This window comes from Sus scrofa, chromosome 6 (assembly GCF_054392235.1).
Source record: "Sus scrofa isolate SSC_HxYL_T2T_F1_AM1 chromosome 6, Sscrofa_HxYL_maternal_Yorkshire_Landrace_v2.0, whole genome shotgun sequence".
NCBI classification, from domain to species: domain Eukaryota; kingdom Metazoa; phylum Chordata; class Mammalia; order Artiodactyla; family Suidae; genus Sus; species Sus scrofa.
The window spans coordinates 164,194,585-164,217,753 of NC_139388.1; the positions used below are offsets into that span (position 1 = coordinate 164,194,585).

At 37.4% G+C, this 23,169-nt stretch overlaps 1 protein-coding gene across 23 annotated transcripts in view; it reads left to right on the plus strand.

The window, feature by feature from the left end:
- TUT4 (terminal uridylyl transferase 4) overlaps positions 1-23,169 on the plus strand; it is a 150,527-nt gene that overhangs the window by 104,290 nt on the left and 23,068 nt on the right. For 20 of the 23 annotated variants that reach the window (XM_084965066.1, XM_021096637.2, XM_084965065.1 and 17 more), the window contains 8 exons: positions 3,047-3,104; positions 3,205-3,308; positions 3,612-3,701; positions 5,465-5,578; positions 17,603-17,680; positions 17,832-18,009; positions 18,273-18,320; positions 18,688-18,770. In XM_084965066.1, coding sequence (XP_084821192.1) covers positions 3,047-3,104; positions 3,205-3,308; positions 3,612-3,701; positions 5,465-5,578; positions 17,603-17,680; positions 17,832-18,009; positions 18,273-18,320; positions 18,688-18,770 — 753 coding nt within the window. Of the gene's footprint in view, positions 1-3,046; positions 3,105-3,204; positions 3,309-3,611; positions 3,702-5,464; positions 6,538-7,958; positions 8,607-17,602; positions 17,681-17,831; positions 18,010-18,272; positions 18,321-18,687; positions 18,771-23,169 lie in introns of those variants that run through there. The other 3 variants (XM_084965063.1, XM_084965064.1, XR_014808270.1) reach the window with 2 other exon arrangements.

Sequence of the window (23,169 nt, forward strand, 5' to 3'; positions counted from 1 at the left end):
CCAGGCCTCAACAGTGGGAATGAGATTGCCAAGCTCCAGTAAGGAAAGGAATTGAATGGACAGGGGAAAAGTGTCCCAAGTCTTCATAGCAACAACTAGAAAAGGAGGGTATCCCTGTAGTTACTCATTTCTTTACCAGCATAGCCATTGGTATTTACATTTCAAAAATCAGGACTGCTTGCAAGATCAGGGTGGGGCTAAGCTTCTGGCATCTGTAATGGTGTCAGTATAGCCTTTGTTGTATTATAAAAGAATTCAGCGGAATAGTGACCTGTGTATCTCCAAAATAGTTTTTTCAAAAAATGTCTTTTTAAATTTGTTAGAAACAAAGAAAAGATGACTGATGCCTGGTAGGTCCTTATTTCTGGTCCTAAGAAATTGCTTCTGATGTTAACATCTTGTGATATAAAGCAACTAAAAAGTTTAAATTTTTTAGTTCTCCTTAAGTAACTGCTACTCAGTGCCATCTATTTACTTGGAAAGCGGTTCCCTCTTTCCATTCTTTTTTTTTTTTTTTTTTTTTTTTTTTTGTCTTTTTGCTATTTCTTGGGCTGTTCCCGCGGCATATGGAGATTCCCAGGCTAGAGGTCCAATCGGAGCTGTAGCCACCGGCCTACACCAGAGCCACAGCAACACGGGATCCTAGCCGCGTCTGCAACCTACACCACAGCTCATAGCAACGCCAGATCGTTAACCCACTGAGCAAGGGCAGGGACCGAACCCTCAACCTCATGGTTCCTAGTTGGATTCGTTAACCACTGCGCCACAACGGGAACTCCCCTCTTTCCATTCTGAAGGGCAGGAATTGAGGGAATAGGAAATGGTTTTTACCCAGGGAGGAGGTTAGGATTTTAGAGATCTTTTATGTAAAATTTAATAATCAGATTCCATTCACAAAGGGTTTGTATACTATATGTTATCTGTGCCATTCACATTGGAAAGTTTGAAAGAATGAAAAAGAATATTTTATTCCAGATGAGCCATAATTGCAGGTTTTAAGTTGTATCTTTGCATAATAAAGAGAAAATAACTTCTTTTATTATGTGTTAATTAGTAACTAAAGTTCCTTCAAAATCCCCAGGTTAAGCTGCAGTGGCTACTGCTCTCTTGTAGCTAAAAAGAGCATTATGGCTCAGTAGGTTAAAGATCAGGCATTGTCACTGCAGTAGCTCATGTTGCTGCTGTGGTGCAAGTTTGATCCCTGGCCTGGGAACTTCCACATGCTGTGGGCGTGGCCAAAAATAAAAAAGAAAATAAAAAATAAAAAGAGCCTGTTGGGGTTATGCAAAAGTGATTTTAGTAGCAAGTATAGGTATTGATAACCTTTCAGCTTAATCCAGTTAATTTATGCCATTATCTTCCCTGTGCCTTATATTATGGTTATTGTTACCATATCAGTTTTACTGTCTAGTTTTTATTTTTTAATTTTTTTTTTGTCTTTTTTTTTAGGGCCCCACCTGCGGCATATGGAGGTTCCTAGGCTTAGGGTCTGATCGAAGCTATAGCTGCCGGCCTACGCCACAGCCACAGCAATGCCAGATCCTTAACCCACTGAGTGAGGCCAGGGATCAAACCCACAACCTCATGGTTCCTAGTTGGATTCATTTCCTATGCACCACGATGGGAACTCCACTGTCTAGTTTTTAAATAACCAACACATTTAAATTTGCAGAGATAAAAGTTTTTTTTTAAAGAAGTAAGTGCTGGTAATAGTAAAATTATTTTTCTTTTCTTCATCAACATAATAGCAATAAATAGCTCACAGACTTAAAGTGCTGCTTTGTATGACCTATGCTGCTGAATGCTTTACATATGTGTCTTATGTCATCTTTCCAGGTACTTTATAGAATTGTAGGAGTTTTTGATTATCTTGATTTTATAATAGTAGCATGAGGCTCAGAGGGGTTAAGGATCAGGTCAAAGTACACAACTTGGGAGTTCTCATTGTGGCTCAGTGGTGGAAACGAACCTGACTAGTATACATAAGGATGTGGGTTCAATCCCTGGCCTCACTCAGTGGGTGGGAAGTATCCAGCATTGCCATGAGCTGTGGTGTAGGTTACAGATATGGCTCAAATCCCATATTTCTGTGGCTGTGGCATAGGCTGGCAGTTGCAGCTCCAGTTTGACCCCCAGCACAGGAACTTTCATATGCTCCAGGTGCAGCCCTAAAAAGCCAAAAAAAAAAAAAAAAAGTTCACAGGTAGTCAATACTTAGTTTAAGATTTGAATCTGGGAGTTCTCTTGTGATGTAGCAGGTTAAGGATCTGGTATTGTCACTGCAGTGGCTTGGGTTTAGTCCCTGGCCTGTGAATTTATGGATGCTGGGGGGCATGGTCAATAAAAACATTTTGAATCCAGGTTTGTCTAAATTCAGAGCCTATGTTTTTTTTTTTTTTTTTTTTTTTTTGGTCTTTTTAGGACCACACCTGCGGCATATGGAGGTTCCCAGGCTAGGGGTCGAATCGGAGCTGTAGCTGCTGGCGTACGCCACAGCCATAGCAATGCCAGATCTGAGCTGTGTTTGTGACCTATACCACAGCTCACGGCAATGCCAACGCCAGATCCTTAACCCACTAAGCGATGCCAGGATCCAACCTGCATCCTCATGGATACTAGTCAGATTTGTTCCCCTGAGCCAAGACGGGATCTTCCAGAGCCTATGTTCTTTATCATTTTACTGTTTTGCCTTCACCAAACCCATCAACCTATCTCTAGTTACTCATTCATGTATTTTAAAACATTATTCTCCTGTCTTGGTGCTTCTCAAACTTTAATGTGGATGTGAATTATCTGGGGATCTTTTTAATAGTCAGATTATAATTCAGAAGACTGAAGTAGGGTCTGAGATTCTTCATTTCGCTCAAGTTTCCAGGTGTTGGTGATACTCCGGGTCTGTGGACCATATTCTTTGACTAATAAGGTTATATAGACCTTCTGGTTGGAGATTTTAAACACTAGTATTAAATGTTTAGATTAAAACAAAATTTGCACAGGGTCAAGTTGAGTCAGACAAGCTTTATTATTTATATCTTTTGTTTTTTAGAAATTAAATTGTAAGGAAATAATAGAAAATTTGGCGAAAATTCTTAAAAGACATCCAGGTATGAAACTTTAAATTACAGCTTTAAAACAATAGAAATTGTTTTTAGTTTTATGAAAATTATCTAACCTAGTGAAGTTTTCCTTTTTTTTTTAAATCAGGGTTAAGAAACATTTTGCCTATAACTACTGCCAAAGTGCCTATAGTAAAATTTGAACACAGACGAAGTGGTCTAGAAGGAGATATCAGTTTATATAATACATTGGTAAGTTTCATTTTCTGTTAAGACCCAGGTATGTTTACACTTGTCATTTTTAAAGCTTACAGATCATTGACTATACCTTTATGTTTAAAACTTGTGAATGTGAACAGTATAGGGAAAAAAATACTTTATTAATTGTCTTAAATTTCCTACAAATTGAAGATTAGTTTTTATTTGACTCATTTACAGATATTTTAAGTTTAACATTTATATGTTGTTTGGAGTTTATTGTATCTTTTTATCTGATCCATAAGTTTAAATTTAAAAAAATTTGAAATGTTTTCAAATATGTAATTATTTTTTTAGGCTCAACATAATACAAGAATGCTAGCTACGTATGCAGCTATTGATCCTAGAGTGCAGTACTTGGGATATACTATGAAAGTGTTTGCTAAGGTATTTATGAAAAAGTTAATGATCTGCTTTCTTATAATACCACTCTGTTAAAGTGAAACATAGCAATGTCAGACTTAGGAAAAATATTTTCTCAAGTTTTGTTTACCTGAGCTTTTAAAACAAAACAGTCAGTATTACGTGGTTTAAATTTACACCTCTTAGACTAGAGTAATTCTTAGTTTTTTTTCCTGTGTGTGCTCTCTTGTTGTGTCTAGTAAATTTCTCATAGTAAAATTTCTCATTGCAGTACTGATTTTCAACCACAGGCATGGGAGTTGGCATACTATTACTAGTTAAGAATCTTTAGGTTAGGGAGTTCACTTTGTGGCACAGCAGAAACAAATCTGTCTAGTAACCATGAGGTTGTGGGTTTGATCCCCGGCCTTGCTCAGTGGGTTAAGGATCTGGCATTGCCGTGAGCTGTGTGGTGTAGGTCCCAAATGTAGTTTGGATCCTGTATTGCTGTGGCTGTGACATAGGCTGGCAGCTGTAGCTCCAATTCAGCCCCTAGCCTGGGAACCTCCACATGCTGCAGGTGTGGCCCTAAAAAGCAAAAAAAAAAAAAAAAAAAAAAATGAAATAGCAATGTATTCATGTGGTTCAAAATTTAAAAGGTCTAATAAGGTTTATGGCAGAAATGCCCCGTTCCACATCTGTCTCCTAGCCAACCAGTGTCTTATTGGAGACAACTGGTGCAAAAGTTTCCTCTGTATCCTTCCAGAAGTGTATTATTCCAATACAAGCAACTACATAAATTTCCTATCTCTTTTTTAATTAGAGGTATAAACATACTGAAAAGATTGTTTTGTACTTTGTTTTTTTAACTGAGCAGTAGATGTAGAAGATTATTTCCTAAGAGTTTCCTTGTTCTTTTTTATTTTTATTTTTTTGCTTTTTAGAGCTGTCACTGCAGCATATGGAGGTTCCCAGGCTAGGGGAAGAATTGGAGCTACAGATGCCGGCTTATACCACAGCCATGCAAAATCCAAGTCACGTCTATGACCTACACCGTGGCTCATGGCAGTGCTTTAACCCACTTCCAGGGATTGAACCTGAGTCCTCAGGGACACTAGTTGGGTTCGTTACTGCTGAGCCGTGAAAAGAACTCCTCCTCGTTCTTTTTTTTTTTTCTTTTTAGGGCCACACCCACAGCATATGGAAGATCCCAGGCTAGGTGTCAAATCAGAGCTACAACTGCCAGCCTACGCCACAGCCACGTGGGATCTGAGCCACATCTACAACCTATACCACAGATTACAGCAACATGCCAGATCCCTGAACAAGGCCAGGGATCAGACCCACATCCTCATGGATCCTAGTCGGGTTCTTTAACCCCTTGTTCTTTTTTAGTGGCTACATACTGTTCCAGTGTGTGGATAGTCATCAGTTTTTTAAACCTGTGCTTTAGTGATGAGCTTTAAGTTCTTTCTGTTATTTGCTCTTAAAATAGTGGTACAATAAACATTTTGTCATTTTACATGTTTTTTTGGCATATTTGCAAGATAAATTCTTAGAATTGCTACATTAAAGATGTGCTTTTATATTTTTGATACTGTGAAATTATTCTTCATAAATTTATGCTGCTATATATTCTCATATATAATGTATAAAAGTGCCTGTTTACCCATACCTTCTGTAGCAGTTAGTTATTGGACTTATGGATATTTGATAGTTTCATGGGTTAAAAAAATGTTGTCTTAAAGTAGTGAGTACCTCTGCATAGAATAATTCTAAAGTTTATTTCAATCATTATGTTTCTTTAGCGATGTGACATTGGAGATGCTTCCAGAGGTAGTTTGTCTTCATATGCTTATATCCTTATGGTGCTGTACTTTCTGCAGCAGAGAAAACCACCTGTTATCCCAGTTCTACAAGAGGTAGGTGTTTAAGAAAGTTATAAAGGTGTTTCTTGTGAAAACAATAGATCTAAATATAGTAGATCTTGCTTAGTTCATGGGATCATGAAGGATTTTTCCCATTATGGATGTCCTAAGTTTTCTTCTGTCAATAGTATAATCAAACAGTGAACCTTTTTGAAAAGTTTATTATGAGAGAATGTAGACTACCAAAAGAATATTAGATGAATAGAATTATTGAATAGCTTTTGCAGCACTTTTGTATTTCACTCTTAGAATGCTGCTAGTGATTATGAAATTTGTAGCCATTCATGAACTCATAGTCGCTCAGATGCAAATACATGTTTCTCCTTTCCAGAGTATTCTCACTCCACCTGCTTGGCAATGAAGTTTAATTTACTCCTGTGTATACTTTGGTCAACTTTGTAAATTTTGATTGAGAAAAAAAAGGAAGTTCTTCCTTATCTCTGTAAGATCATATTAGTTGCCTTAAGCATAAGGATATGCATCAGAAGAACAAGTTATACTCATATTTACTCGGATTTGGTGACTTATGGAGTCCCTTCTTATAGCAAATTTATACTCTCTAAATTAGATGCAAAGAAGTTCCTAATCATCCATCTGTTATTCCTCATTCTTGGCACAAAGTGGATTTTCAAGCTTTGGGTGGATCAGGTTCTAATTTCTTAGAAAGGTGATTATTTTGAGGTAAGCAAGAAGCATCAGAATTATTTCGAAAATCACATATTCTGATTTCACATAAACTTTGATAGTAATGGCAAAGAAAAATATCGTAAAATAGCAAGCCATATGTACGAATCAGATGGCCTTAGTAAGTTTTAAAAAGTTCTAATGAGTTCCATGTAGGTTTTTTGCGGGTTTGTTGTGGGGGAGGGTTGGCCTTTTAGGGCCGCACCTGGGGCATATGGAAATTCCTAGGCTAGTTGGAGCCGTAGCTTCCGGCCTATGCCGCAGCCACAGCAATGCAGGATCGAGCTGCATCTGCGACCTACACCACAGCTCATAGCAACACTGGATCCTTAACCCATTGAGTGAGGCCAGGGCTTGAACCCGTGTCCTCATGGATACTGGCCAGGTTCGTTTCCACTGCGCCACAATGGAAACTCCAAGTTCATTGTAGTTTTTCTGTTTGTTTGTTTTATTTATATATATATATATATTTTTTTTCCTACTGTACAGAATGGTGACCCATTTACACTTACATATATACATTCTTTTTTCTCACATTACTATACATTCTTTTTTCTCACATTACGTGTTCCATCATAAGTGACTAGACAGAGTTCCGAGTGCTACACAGCACGATCCCATTGCTAATCCATCCGAAAGGCAACATTCTGCATCTATTTACCCCAAGTTTTTTTTTTTTTTTGTCCTTTCTAGGACCACACCTGCAGCATATGGAGGTTCCCAGGCTAGGGGTCTAATCGGAGCTGTTGCTGCCGGCCTACACCAGAGCCATGGCAACACTGGATCCTAGCAGCATCTGCGACCTACACCACAGTTCACAGCAATGCCAGATCCTTAACCCACTGAGCGAGGCCAGGGATTGAACCTGAAACCTCATGGTTCCTAGTTAGATTCATTAACCACTGAGCCATGACAGGAACTCCTATTTACTCCAAGTTTTAATAGCTTTTTCTTCCCTCTTTTAAAGGAACAGTGGGAAAGAAATAAAAATTTAAAATATCCTTTCCTAACAGAAAAACTTAAGTTTCTTTGATCTATGTTGAATGATGTTTTTTAACAAGGTTGTGTACTATAGGATGTTTAAAATTTAGCATGTATTATTAATTAGGCCTGCTAAGGCCAAGATTATTCTATTAGTCTAATTGTTGTTAAAGTTTAAAATTTTTGGATCTAATGCATAATTACCCCAGAAATATTATAGCAGCCATTTGCTGTAATTTCCTATGACTTTGATAAAATACTATGATTAACCCAAATGGAACACAAATTTTTTTTTCATTGTGGTTTGTCTCTGCTCTCTCATTATGTTACCCATACATGGATAAGGATCCATTGAGGCAGCATGATACAGTAGAAAGAGCAGGCAGAACATGATTTTGGAGCCAGAAATAATTGGTTTGAATCCTGATTTTGACATGTGCCCTTCAACAAGCTGCCTGCCACTAGTCTTAATTTCATCATTGATAAAAATGTAGTAATAGTAGTAGTATTTCAGTGTTGATGAAAAGAACAGACACATCAAATGCCTTTGAATGTAGTAGATGATAAAGGAGGAGTTCATACATGGTGTTGCTTTTGTTACTACTTTTGTCATTATTATTATTAGCAGCTTTATAATATTATTATTGGGAAAATGTAGGTAGGATTGCTATAGCCAACTTCAAGAACTGTTCCATTATCTGCTTAACAGACAGTGATTGATGAAATGAGAGACAGTCCATGGAATGTTTTCCATCATAATGAGCTCTGATTGTGGGGGGCTTTGTGATACATATGAACTGATGATATATGGATTTTTGCTTCTGGCCTTTTTTGCTTGTCATATGGGACCCCATTGTCCATTGCTCTGGCGTCATTTAAGTATTGATCATTGGCATCGATCAACTTTTAAGGGTAAGGATATGTTTAATGAAGCTGATGATCTTTGACTCCACTTGTAATTAAACCTAGACTTTAAGTGACTGGGTAATAGGTAAGGTTCTGCTAAGAGTGTTATTCATGGTCAACAGTACAGAGGTCTTTAGGTCAAAAGGAGCTTCCCTAAGCAGAATAATTTTGCTGTATTTTAGGAGTCATCATAAGTAAAAACAAATTTTCACATAAAAAGTAATGCTAAGAGGATTGGGGAAAGTTAGTTACACTCAGTATTATGAACTTTCTTTGTTTTCTTATTTTATATCAGCTTAAAAATTGCAGTTAAATGGATTAACCTTGAGGGCATTATGCTAAGTGAAATAAACCAGTCTCAAAAGGACAAACACACAGGATTCCATTTATAGGAGGTTCCTAGGGGATTCAGATTCATGGAATCTTTGCTGTTCAGCAGAACTTGAAGAAACATTGTAAATCAGCTATGCTTTAATAAAAAAGGAAAAAAAAAAGATTCATGGAAACAGAAGGTAGAATGGTGGTTGCCAGGGGTTTGAGGGAAAAATGAATGGGAAACTATTGTTTAATGAGGTCAGAGTTTCATTTTTACAACATGAAAAGAATTCTGTGGATAGAGATGTTGACAATAGCACAACAGTGTGAATGTACTTAATGCCACTGAACTGTACACTTAAAAATGATTTACAGTGTTAAACGTTATGTGTATTTTACCACAACAAAAATTTACAATTTAAATATGGCAAAAGATATTAAAATGCTATAAGAAAATAAGAAAGTAAACGTGGGAATGTCTGGGACCACTCCTTGTGTAAATGTAATTGACATGTTAGGTGATGTTTTTGAGGGAAGGCTTGAGTGCTTAAGTAGAGGGTGATTGGTTTTGAGAGAAAGAAGAGAGAACAGTAAGGGAGAGAGAGTGTATGTGTGTGTGTAAGATAAAGAGAGGATAGTTTTAGGGAACTCTCATGATTAATGAGAATTAATCAGTGATTAAATGCCCTGCAGAGCCCACAGGTCTGGTTTACTGTGTTATTAGCCACCATAACTGGGTTTGGATGTTGGTTGTTTCTTAAAAGTAAGAATTCTGTTAAAATAATCAGGGTCTAAAGAGGCAGCTTGTATAATAGCATTTTAATTTATGAGGGCAAAATATCATGCTTCAGGCTCTATAAAACCTTCCTTCCTTTCTTTCTTTCTTTCTTTCTTTCTTTCTTTCTTTCTTTCTTTCTGAGGGCAGGATCCCATGTCTTTTATTTTAGATATTGTAATTGCTAGATTTTTCACGTTTTTGTTTTATGAGATGTTGAAATTTATGCTAGATGATTCCAGGTAACAAAGTTACATGTAAATATTAAAAAGAAAATTACTAGCTTAAGTCTCTGTAAACCTGATATTTATGTAAACATGCTTACAGAGTAAATATATTCATTTAACAAATGTATATGAAGTATTCTCTATACTTTGATATAGTAGGCTTTGATGTAGTAGGAATTTTAGCTCTAGAGATAAATTATAGTCCTTGCCCATAAGGAACTTAAATCTAAGAGTGAAGTTAGAAGAGTAGACATGTAAATTTTGTAAATCATTGTCTCATCTAAAATGGAAGGAGCCACTTGAGATCACCTTATCTGGTGGTTTTAAAATATATTCTGACAAACCTTAGGAGTGTATGAGTATATGTGTGATGAATGGAGGAAGGAAAAGTTAATTAATTTTTTCCACTCATGCTTTTATCAGAGTACCTCTGTTTTTATCTGTTTCATGTATTGAGCTTCCAGGAGAGTTCCATTATAGGAAGGGGTTCTACAGCTTAAAAGAAAAATAAAGTTTGAAAACAACTCACTAATTAATCTGATCTCTCATTTTTTATTGGGAAAACTGAGAATTTGAAAGGGTAATTGTCTTGTCCACAATCACCTCTTGGCAAGGACTAAGAGTAGAAGTGAGATCTGCTGACTCTGAACCTATTCCAACTTTTTGCTTTATTGCATCTCTTTCTTAAAATTCCTGTATAAAATAAGTCTCAGAATTCCTTGTAGAGGCCAGTTGTACCTGTACAAGTGTCTTATGGAATACTTTTTTTCCAGTAACATAGCATTACCTTCTCTCCTCTCCTTAGGACAGTAAATTACTATTTTTAATTAGTCATAAAGATTTCACAATCTCTATCAAAATGTCATGAAAGGCACCTAATTTTCTGTTTTAAAAATCTGTGTCCAGGCTCTTCTCAGCCTCATCTGGTATGGATAACTGATTAAAGGTACTAGAGTTCTTCCCCACAACAAACTACTTCATAGATTTCCTTTAAGGTATATGGGTAATATTACCTCTTATGTATTTCTACATTATAATCCTTTAATGAAAATGCCATTTTCATTTGTTTTTTTCTGTAGTTTTACTTCATTAAATTTGTACTGACTGTTTTTTAAATTTAACTTATTTTATTTTTTAAAATTATTTCCCCAATACTTTTTTTTTCTACTGTACAGTATGGTGACCCAGTTACACATACATGTACACATTCTATTTTCTCACATTATGATGCTCCATCATAAGTGATTAGGTATAGTTCCCAGTGCTACACAGCAGGATCTCATTGCTAATCCATTCCAAAGGCAATAGTTTGCATCCATTAACCCTAAGCTCCCAATCCCTCCCACTCCCTCCCCCTCCCCCTTGACAACCACAAGTCTATTCTCCAAGTCCATGATTTCCTTTTCTGTGGAAAGGTTAATTTGTGCCCTATGTTAGATTCTGGATATAAGTGATATGGTATTTGTCTTTCTCTTTCTGACTTACTTCACTCAGTATGAGCATCTCTAGTTCCATCCATGTTGCTGCAAATGGCATTATGTCGTTCTTTTGTATGGCTGAGTAGTATTCCATTGTGTATATATACCACATCTTCCTAATCCAATCATCTGTTGATGGATTTTTGGGTTGTTTCCATGTCTTGGCTATTGTGAATAGTGCTGCAGTGAACATGCAGGTGCCTATGTCTTTTTTAAGGAAAGTTTTGTCCAGATATATGCCCAAGAGTGGGATTGCTGGGTCATATGGTAGTTCTATGTATAGATTTCTAAGGTACCTCCATACTTTTCTCCATAGTGACTGTACCAGCTTACATTCCCACCAACAGTGCAAGAGGATTCCCTTTCCTCCACACCCCCTCCAGCTTTTGTTATTTGTGGACTTATTAATGATGGCCATTCTAACTGGTGTGAGGTGGTATCTCGTGGTAGTTTTGATTTGCATTTCTCTAGTAATCAGTGATGTTGAGCATTTTTTCATGTGTTTGTTGGCCACCTGTTACCTCTTCCTTGGAAAAATGTCTATTCAGGTCTTTTGCCCATTTTTCAATTGGGTTGTTGGCTCTTTTGCTGTTGAGTTGTGTAAGTTGCTTGTATATTTTAGAGATTAAGCCCTTGTCAGTTGCATCATTTGAAACTATTTTCTCCCATTTCTGTAAGTTTTCTTTTTGGTTTCCTTTGCTGTGCAAAAGCTTGTCCGTTTGATTAGGTCCCGTTGGTTTATTTTTGCTCTTATTTCTGTTGCTTTGGGAGACCGACCTGAGAAAATATTCATAAGGTTGATGTCAGAGAATGTTTTGCCTATATGTTCTCTTCTAGGAGTCTGATGGTGTCTTGTCTTGTATTTAAGTCTTTAAGCCATTCTGAGTTTATTTTTGTGCATGGTGTGAGAATGTGTTCTAGTTTGATTGAATTGCATGCAGCTGTCCAGGTTTCCCAGCAATACTTGCTGAAAAGACTGTCTGTCTTTTTCCCATTTTATGTTTTTGCCTCCTTTGTCAATGATTAATTGATCATAAGTGTCTGGGTTTATTTCTGGGTTTTCTATTCTGTTCCATTAGTCTGTCTGTCTGTTTCGGTACCAGTACCACACTGTCTTGATGACTGTGGCTTTGTAATATTCCCTGAAATCTGGGAGAGTTATGCCTCCTGCTTGGTTTTTGTTCCTCAGAATTCCTTTGGCAATTCTGGGTGTTTTGTGGTTCCATATAAATTTTTGGATTGTTTGTTCTAGTTGTGTGAAAAATGTCATGGGTAGTTTGATAGGGATTGCATTGAATCTGTAGATTGCTTTGGGTAATATGGCCATTTTTACAATATTAATTTTTCCAACCCAGGATCATGGAATATCTTTCCATTTCATTACAACTTCTTTAATTTCCTTGATTAATGTTTTATAATTCTCAGCATATAAGTTCTTTACCTCCTTGTTCAGATGTATTCCCAGGTATTTGATTTTTTCGGATGTGATTATAAAAGGTATTGTATTTTTTTATTCCTTTTCTAATATTTCATTGTTAGTATACAGAATGTAACTGATTTCTGAATGTTAATTTTATATCCTGCTACTTTGCTGAATTTGTTGATCAGTTCAAGTATAGTATCATGTTATCTGCATACAGTGACAGTTTTGCCTCTTCTCTTCCTATTTGGACACCTTTAATTTCTTTTGTGTGTCTTATTTCTGTGGCTAGGACTTCCAATACTATGTTGAAAAACAGTGGTGAGAGTGGGCATCCCTGTCTTGTTCCAAATTTTAGTGGGAAGGCTTTCAGCTTTTCTCCATTGAGTTACTATATTTGCTGTGGGTTTGTCATAAATGGCTTTAATTATGTTAAGGAATGTTCCTTCTATACCCACTTTGGTAACAATTTTTATCATGGAGGGATGTTGGACTTGTCAAATGCTTTTTCTGCATCTATTGAGATGATCATGTGGTTTTTGACTTTTCTTTTGTTAATGTGGTATATGACGTTGATTGATTTGTGTATGTTGAACCATCCTTGTGAACCTGGGATAAATCCCACCTGGTCATGGTATACCATCTTTTTGATATGCTGTTGCATTCAGTTAGCTAAATTTTTGTTGAGAATGTTTGCGTCTATATTCATCAAAGGTACTGGCCTATAGTTTTCTTTTTTGGTGGTATCTTTGTCTGATTTTGGAATTAGGGTGATGGTGGCGTCATAGAATATCTTTGGTAGTGTTCCTTCTTCAGCCTTTTGGAAAAATTTAAGGAGGATGGGTATAAGTTCCTCTTTGAATGTTTGGTAGAATTTGCCTGTGAAGCCATCTGGTCCTGGACTTTTATTAGCAGGGAGTGTTTTTATGACATATTCAATTTCATTTCTAGCGATCAGTCTGTTCAGTTGATCTGTTTCTTCTTTTTTTTTTTTTTTTTTTTTTTTTTTTTTTTTTTTTTTTTTGTCTTTTGTCTTTTTTTTTGTCTTTTGTTGTTGTTGTTGTTGCTATTTCTTGGGCCGCTCCTGCGGCATATGGAGGTTCCCAGGCTAGGGGTCTAATCGGAGCTGTAGTCTCCGGCCTACGCCAGAGCCACAGCAACGCAGGATCCGAGCCGCGTCTGCAACCTACACCACAGCTCACGGCAACGCCGGATCGTTAACCCACTGAGCAAGGGCAGGGACCGAACCCGCAACCTCATGGTTCCTAGTCGGATTCGTTAACCACTGCGCCACGACGGGAACTCCCGATCTGTTTCTTCTTGATTCAGTTTTGGCGGGCTGTAAGTCTCTAGAAAGTTGTCCATTTCTTCTAGGTTGTCAAATTTGTTGGCATATAATTGCTTATAGTATTCTCATATGGTTTTTTGTATTACTGTAGTATCTGTTGTGATTTCTCCTTTTTCATTTCTCATTTGTTTATTTGGGTTTTTTCTCACCTCTTCTTGGTGAGTCTAGCCAGAGGTTTGTCAATTTTGTTTACCTTTTCAAAGAACCAGCTCTTGGTTTGATTGATTTTGTCTATTGTTTTTTGAATCTCTATTTTATTGATTTCCTCTTTGATCTTTATGATTTCCTTCCTTCTGCTGACTTCAGGTTTATCTTGTTCTTCTTTTTCTAATTCATTTAGGTGGTGGGTTAAGTTGTGGATTTGAGATTTTTCTTCTTTTTTGAGGAAGGCCTGTATTGCTATGAACTTCCCTCTGAGCACCGCTTTTGAGGGATCCCATAGATTTTGAGTGGTTGTGTCTTCATTATCATTTGTCTCGATGTATTTTTTAATTTCCTTCTTGATTTCCTCATTGACCCATTGGTTTTTTAGTAGCATGTTGTTTAGTCTCCATGTAGTAGGTTTTTTCTCATTTCTTTTCCTGTGGTTGATTTCTAGTTTCATGCCATTGTGGTCAGAGAATATACTTGAAAAAATTTCTGTACTCTTAACTTTGTTGAGGTTAGCTTTGTGCCCCAATATGTGATCAGTTCTTGAGAATGTTGCATATGCACTTGATTGAGAAGAATGTGTATTCTGATTTTTTTGGCTGTAATGTCCTGAAAATGTCAATTAAATCTAACTTTCTATTGTTTCCTTTAGGATCTCTGTTGCTTTATTGATTTTCTGTTTAGAGGATCTGTCCATTGATGTGAGTGGGGTGTTAAAGTCTCCTACTATGATTGTATTCCCATCAATTTCTCCTTTTATGTCTGTTAGTATTAGTTGTAGGTATCTGGGTGCTCCTATATTAGGAGCATATATATCGACGACTGTAATAGCCTCTTCTTTAATGGATCATTTAACCATTAAATAGTGTCCTTCTTTGTCTTTCTCTATGACCTTCGTTTTAAAGTCTATTTTGCCTGATATGAATGTTGCTACTCCTCTTTCCTGTCTTGTCCATTGGCATGAAGTATCTTTTCCCATCCCCTCACTTTTCAATCTATATGTATCCTTTGCTCTAAGCTGAGTTTCTTGTAGGCAGCAGATTGAAGGTTTTTGCTTTTTTATCCACTCAGCCACTCTATGTCTTTTGATTGGAGCATTCAGTCCATTGCCATTTAAGGTGATTATTGATAGATATTTATTATTATTGATAGATATCTATTTTTTGCCATTTTAAGCTTTGTTTTCCAGTTGACTATGTTTCTCTTCTTTTCTTTTTTTGGTTGGATGGTTTCTATTCATTTTATACTTGAGTATTTTTCTTTTCAGTTTTTGTGAACGTGATGTTTGGCTTTGATTTGTGGTTGTCCTGTTTTTTAAGTAGTTAACACCTTCCCGTATCTGCTTACTTTAGCCTGATAATCATATAGGCTCAAACACATCATTAAGATTAAAAAAAAGAATCTATTTTTTCTTACTTCCTTACCCACATTGCATGATTTTGATGTCTTTTTTTTTGTAAACATCTGCATGTTTGGATCTGTATGCTGGCTTATTTAAGTGACTGCTTTCTAATTGTGATTTCCTCCATCCTAGTTCTTTTTTTTTTTCATTTTAGAGAAGCCCTTTAGTATTTCTTTTAGAATAGGTTTCATCTTGCTGTACTCTTCCAGCTTTTGTTTGTTGGAGAAATTCTTTATTTCCCCTTCTATTTTAAATGATATTCTTGCTGGATAGAGTATTCTACGTTGCAGAATTTTTCCTTTCAGCACTTTAAATATATCTTGCCACTCCCTTCTGGCCTGTAGTGTTTCTGTAGAGAAATCAGCTGTTAGCCTTATTGGAGTTCCCTTATAATTAACACTTTGCCTTTCTCTTGCTGCCTTTAGAATCCTCTCTTTATCTTTAACTTTTACCATTTTTATTATAATATGTCTTAGTGTGGGCCTGTTTGGGTTCAACTTGTTTGGGGCCCTCTGTGCTTCCTGTATCTTGATATCAGTATCCTTTAGATTTGGAAAGTTTTCAGCCATGATTTCTTCAAGTATATTTTCAATCCCCTTTGCTTTTTCTTCTCTTTCTGAAATTCCTATTATGTGTAGACTGGCCAGCTTTATATTATGCCATAAGTCTCTTATATTGCTTTCATGTTTTTTTCATTTGGTTTTGTGTCTGCTGTCCTCTTTTGGGTGATTTCCATTTTTCTGTCTTCCACGTCACTAATTGGTTCCTCTGCATTATTCATTCTGGTCTTTATTGCCTTTAGCTCGGTTTGTATCTCTGCAAATGAATTTTCTAGTTTATCTTGGCTCCTCCTATTTTCTAGCTCCTTTCTGAGGGAATATGCATTACTGTTCATATCCTCTCAATTCTTTCTGTATTTTCACTATCTCCCTTTTGAACTCAGAGTCTGTCAGACTGCAGAGGTCTGTTTCATTGTTGATTGCTTTAGGTGAATTCTCCTCTTGCTTTAACTGAGAATGGTTTTCAGAGCTTCTTCATTGTGCTTGTGTTTTTCTTTTTCTGCGAACTTGGGGAAGTCAAACTGTTGTTTGGCACAGTCCAGGGTGGTCTAGCGGGGCTGGCTCCTTGAGGGGGAGGGGGGGCACCCGGAGTGTGTGAAGGTGCAGGTGGGTGGGATCCACGCAGGCTGGCTGCAGGTGCCAGGAGCGCGTGAGGGTGCTGGCAGGGCTGGATCCATGTGTATGGGGGCTAGATCTGCGTGGGATGGGCGCAGGTGCTGGGTGCGGCACGGGTGCCAGCAGGGCGGGATCTGCGTGGGTGGGCACAGGCACCAGGAAAGGGCACTCAGCTCTCTTCAGTCCAATGGGCAGGCGTGCACACTGGGGCCCAAGGAGTTTTCTGTGGCAGCCTGCCCCTCCTCCTGTCCCCTTCCCAACAGTGGCGCCTCCCAACACTGGCGCCTTGCCTCACCTGCGGGTCCGGACTTTCTCCCGGGTGCCCTCTGCTGGGGCTTTCCATTCCCCAACCGTTAGCATACCACTCCCCCCACCAGCAGCGCACCACTCCCCAGTCTCTTAGGCTGTCTCCACACCTCCAATCCCAGCCTGCTCCCCGGGACTGACCTCTGGAGCCTAAGTCTCAGCACCCCACCCCCACCGACCGTCTCAGTCTGTGGTGTCTGTGTCAGTGGCTCAGATGGTCTGTGCGTCTTTCACTCTGCTTTTTGGATCTCAGACCTGCTGCTGTGCTTTTCTCCGCTTCTTGGAGTTCCCTCTGACTCAGTTGATCTTTCCGTTGGATAGGTAGCTTCCCAGGGTGTAGTTCCCTTTCTCCTTCACAACTCCCTCACTGGAGTATTAGATCCATCCTGATTCCTTTTCTCTCTATTTTTCTTTTGTTCTATGCAGTTCTGTCAAGAGTGTCCTGCCCTATTTGGAGGTTTAAGTTCTTCTGCCAGCATTCAGTTGATGTTCTGTGCAAATCGTATTACATGTAGATGTGTGTTTTTTGATGTGTTTGTGGGAGAGGGTGAGCACTCTTCTACCATCTTGCCAGCCCCCCCCCCCCACTGTGTTTTGATAGGCCAAATAGATAATGGCAAATGTGTCATTTGGAGAGTCTGATGCCCTTAAGATATCCTTTCCCCAGCTTTGGTCTTTCAGATACATATTTTATTTTTTAGTAAATTGGCGTGAAATTATACCATTCTGACGTGTTCCTTTTGAAATAAGTATTTTAGTATGTCTATTGAGTAAATTCTAAAATGATATGAATGTATTTAAGCTTTGGATTGGATGACTCAAAATCTAATAAAATTGATTTTTTAATGCAGATCTTTGATGGAAAACAGATTCCACAGAGAATGGTTGATGGATGGAATGCTTTTTTCTTTGATAAAACGGAAGAACTGGTAATTTTTTTCATAGTTTTAATGCTATGGAATGCTCACTGATATATGTTAGGATTTGCATAATTAACTTAATTTTACTTTGATTTGGAGTACATATTTTGGATCAATATAGATATGTCTGTCTCTCTCTCCTTTTTTTTCTCATTTGTAGAAAAAACGTTTACCTTCACTTGGAAAGAACACAGAAACATTAGGAGAGCTTTGGTTGGGACTGCTTCGCTTCTATACTGAAGAGTTTGATTTCAAAGAGTATGTAATTAGCATTCGGCAGAAAAAACTGTTGACAACTTTTGAGAAGCAGTGGACTTCCAAATGTATTGCGATTGAAGGTAATAATTTAGCTGATATTCAGGAACAAAAAAAAACAAAAACAGGATTTATTTGGCCAATGAAATTAAGAAAACTGAAACATGTTAGAATGTATAAGATTCTTCCTTTTGATTTTTATCAGTTTCCATCCTTAAATCTGTAATTGTTACAGAATAATTTTCTGACGAGACTGATTTTACATAGTATTAGATTCTAGTTATGGCTACTAAGTATATTTTTGTTACAATGAGCATAATTCTTAACTTAAACATTTCTTTTGTAGATCCTTTTGATTTGAATCATAACCTTGGTGCTGGAGTTTCTAGAAAGAGTAAGTTTTCATTATAGAAATCCCCTGCTTTAAAGCTCTTACAGGCATTCCCGTCATGGCTTTGTGGTTAACAAACCTGACTAGCATCCATGAGGACAAGGGTTTGATCCCTGGGCTTGCTCAGTGGGTTAATGGTCCAGTGTTGCCATGAGCTGTGGTGTAGGTCACAGACATGGCTCGGATCCTGGCAGCTACAGCTCCAATTCGACCCCTAGCCTGGGAACCTCGATATGCTGCGGGTATGGCCCTAAAAAGACAAAAGACAAAAAAAAAAAAAAAAAAAAAAAAAAGAAAAAGAAAAAAGAAAAAAAAAAGCTCTTACACATTAAGGTCTGCATCTTTATTGTTTTTCTTCTTTCTTCAATAGTGACCAATTTCATCATGAAAGCATTTATCAATGGAAGGAAACTTTTTGGTACCCCCTTTTATCCACTCATTGGCAGAGAAGCTGTAAGTTTACATAATTTGAATTCTGAATCTTTTCTTTTTTCTTCTAGAACTTTTTTTTTTTTTTTTTTTTGGTAGCACAAGAAACCTAATCCTGTTTCTGAATTGTTAGGAATAGTGAAAGAGATGGTTATAATTCCCTCTGTTTTTTTTCTTATTGCACTTAACATATTCTGTGAAATACCTGTTTGCTAAATAAATTTTATCTATCCATTTAATCTCTTTGTTATTCTGTCTCGCCCACACTAGGCTATAGCTCCGTGAGGAAAAGGCCCATGCCCCTAAGGTTTACCATAATGTCTCCACTGCCTATCATAGTTTCTGGCACAAAGGATGCACCAAATAAGCGTTTGTTGAATGAATGAGGGTGGATAGTCAAGACTCAGAATCCTTAAATTTTGAATTTGAGGTGCTGCCCACTGCCCCTTTTCTGTCTCTAGAAATATTGATGAAAATATAAACAGAGAGGACAACATCAAAGAAATACTTTATCATTTGCTGAGGCTTGTTTTAATTGCAGTATAGCCCTTGGTAAGCTGAATTGGCATGGAATTGAGAGGATTCCTTTTGCCTGTACTGAATGGTATAGTGTTTCCCGTTCCTCTTGGTCTTACTCTGGTTTTTCGTTGTTTTCTAATGGGAGGAGGTCTTAGTTTCACAGAAGGCAACAGGAAAAAAATCTCGAAAACCATGTCTCTGTTACCGCATAATGAATATACTCGATCTTGTTCAGTCCATTGTCATCACTTTTTCTTGGCTGTGTGGGGTTAAGAAAAGCGGAGAAAGTTTAGAGCTTTTTTCCTTTGGAACATTTTTGATAGTCCTATCTCATGACGGGTGGGGGTGATAATGATTATAACGGAAAAAAAAAATGACAGTGTTGAAACAATGCAAAAGTCATGCAGGAACAAAATGTCTAACACAAGGAAAATACAACAGTAATTTTACTAACATATTAATTAAAATAGCAGTGAATGAAAAGCACAGTCACATAGCAACAATCTGGTGATGCATTGATAAAGTATTTTTACCTAAAAATTATGGGAATTCTTTTGGTGTTAAATATACTTGCGTATGTTTGGTAGGAACCTAGCAGTTTCCATGCAGTCATACTTTTCAGTAGAATACTAATGTAGAGTCCTCAATAAACTGGAAATGTGCTAAATTTAATCTGCAATACAAAATTTTAGTAACTCTTAAATTATTCAGTATGTTATACTAGTCCTAGTACATATCAAAGTCTTTGGTCTTGAATGTGATTTGCCTTGGGAGCCATATAGCAGTTTGGGGCCTTTAAGTCTGTCAGTCATTTTTTTAAATTTACTTTATTCTGTTTTAAAAGTCAATATATGATATTCTATAGCTTGAATGTACCAGTTTAACTATTCTCCTTTGATGGACATTTAGGTTGATATCAGTGTTGTAACTAATATTGTAGAAAAGTATCTTGTTGTGTAGTTACTCATGCTTTTATACTTTGCCCTTTCCATGGTAAAGATTATTCTTTCAACACATATTTATTGAAATTATACTTTTTACCTATTTCTCTGCTAAAATAGATGTGTTTCATCCCCTTAGAGTCTAATGAAAATGAAGACAAATATTTTTTTTTCATTTTTTAAGTTTTATTGAGGTATAGTTCATTTACGATGTTATGATAATAAGACAAGTATATTTTCTATTCTTTGAACTTTCTTGCTTACTCAGACACTCCCACTTCAACTCTTCTTCTCTTAATTGGGTCCTCTGACATATTGACACATTTTCTCCCAGTTTACCAGCTGTTATCTCCTGTCTTCATTTTTTCCCCCCCATTTAACTTAAATTCCCTGGTCTGTCTCTGGCATGTACTTTAAATTCCTTTGCACCATTGTTCTTTTTTGCACTGTTACGTGTTCAACCGTACATGAACTCAGCCATGTACCCCATGCCTCTATGCTTGGGCTTAGCACTAATGGAAAAAAAGTATTAAAACTGGGCAGTTTTATTTAGTACAATTGTAGTGTTCACCAGCCCTCAACTGGACTTTCAATACTATCTGACTTTTTTTTTTTTTGTCTTTTGTCTTTTCAAGGCCGCACCCATGGCATATATATGGAGGTTCCCAGGCTAGGGGTCTAATCGGAGCTGTTGCTGCCCACCTACACCAGAGCCATAACAATGCCAGATCTGAGCCACATCTGCGACTTACACCACAGCTCATGGCAATGCCAGATCCTTAATCCACTGAGTGAGGCCAGGGATCGAACTGGCAACCTCATGGTTCCTAGTTGGATTCGTTTCCACTGTGCCACAACGGGAACTCCCCTGACATTCTTAATTACATTTCTTAAATTACTTATGTCTCCCATTCAATAAGAATTATTTCAGGTTTTATTTATTTTACTCAAAATTCAGTACTCATTGGACTTTTCATCTCTCCCTTTCTCACTCTTAGGTGTTTTCCCTTTGAGACAAATGATAATAGATAGGTATTCCTTTAACTTTCTGCCATCAGATCTATAAATCTGCCTGCATCTGCAGATCTCTTTTTTAGAGGTGATCAATGGAAGAGAATAAGTCAGGATGATTCCTAGGTTTCTGATGATTACATAAGCAATTGGGTAAATTGAGAAAGGCCTTCATTTGAGAGTTCCCACTGAGGCACAGCGGAAATGAATCTGACTAGTATGCATGAAGATGAGGGTTTGATCTCTGGCCTCACTCAGTGGGTTAAGGATCCAGCATTGCTGTAGCTGTGACTTAGGCCAGCAGCTGCATCTCTGATTTGACCCCTAGCCTGGTAACTTCCATATGCTGTGGGTGTGGCCCTGAAAAGCAAAATAAAATTTTTAAAAAGACCTTCATTTTGCCCTGTCAGAAAATATGATGGTGAAGATTTTAATTAGTTACATGGGCTACAGTAGTAAATGTAAAGAATTATATCTCACCCTTTTTTAGAAATACAACTTTATTGAGAAATAATTCATATACTGGACAGTTCACCTATATAAAGTGAGCGATTCTTTGGTTGTCATTATTTTCACAGTGTTATGCAACCATTACCACATTTAATTTTAGAATATTTTGTCCTCTCAGAGGAAACTTAGGTCTCCATTAGCAGTCAATCCTCAATCCTCATTCCTTTTTCCTTTCACTTCTGTAGATTTGCCTGTTGTGGACATGTCATATAAAGGGAATCACAGAATATATAGCCTTTTGTGATTTGTTTCTTTCATTTAACATAATGTTTTCAGGGTTCATTCATGTTTATCATGTATCAGTACTTCATTCTTTTTTTTTATTACTCAAATGAATTTATCACATCAGTAGTTGTGTAATGATCACCACAATCCAATTTTACAGGATTTCCATCCCACAACCCAAGCACATCCCCCCACCCCCCACACTGTCTCCTCCGGAGACCATAAGTTTTTTAGTGTCTGTGAGTCAGCATCTGTTCTGCAAAGAAGTTCAGTCTGTCCTTTTTTCAGATTCCACATGTCAGTGAAAGCATTTGATGTTGGTGTCTCATTGTATGGCTGACTTCAGTCAGCATGATAATTTCTAGGTCCATCCATGTTGCCAGAAATTCCAGTATTTTGTTCCTTTTAATGACTGAGTAATATTCCCTTGTGTATATGTACCACATCTTCTTGATCCTCTCCCCTGTCAGTGGACATTTAGGTTGTTTCCATGTCTTGGCTTTTGAAAATAGTGGTGTAGTGAACATTGGAGAACATGTGTCTTTTTGAGTCGTGGTTTTCTCTGGATAGATGCCCAGGAGTGGGATTGCTGGATCAAATGGTAATTCTATGTTTAGTTTTCTGAGGAATCTCCATGCTGTTTTCCACAGTGGTCGCACCAATTTACAATCCTACCAACAGTGTGCTAGGGGGTTGCTTTTTCTCCACACCCTCTCCAGCACTTATTGTTTGTAGAATTTTTGATGATGGCCATTCTGGCTAGTGTAAGGTGGTACCTCATAGTGGATTTGATTAGGATTTCTCTAATCATGAGTGATGTTGAACATCTTTTCATGTGTTTTTTGGCCATCTGTATGTCTTCTTTGGAGAACTGTCTGTTTAGATCTTCTGCCCATTTTTTGATGGGGTTGTTTTTTTTTTTTTGGTGTGGAGCTGCAGAAGGTGTTTATAAATTTTGGAGATTAACCCCTTGTCAGTCGATTCATTTGCAAAGATTCTTCTCCCATTCTGAGGGTTGTCTTTTTGTTTTGTTTAGGGTTTCCTTTGTTGTGCAGAAACTTTTTAAGTTTGATTAGGTCCCATTTGTTTAGATTTGTTTTTACTGTCATTGCTTTAAGAGGTGGCTCTGAGAAGATGTTGCTGTCATTTATGTCAGAGAGTGTTTGGCCTATGTTTTCCTCTGAGAGTTTTATAGTGTCTGGTCTTACATCTAGGTC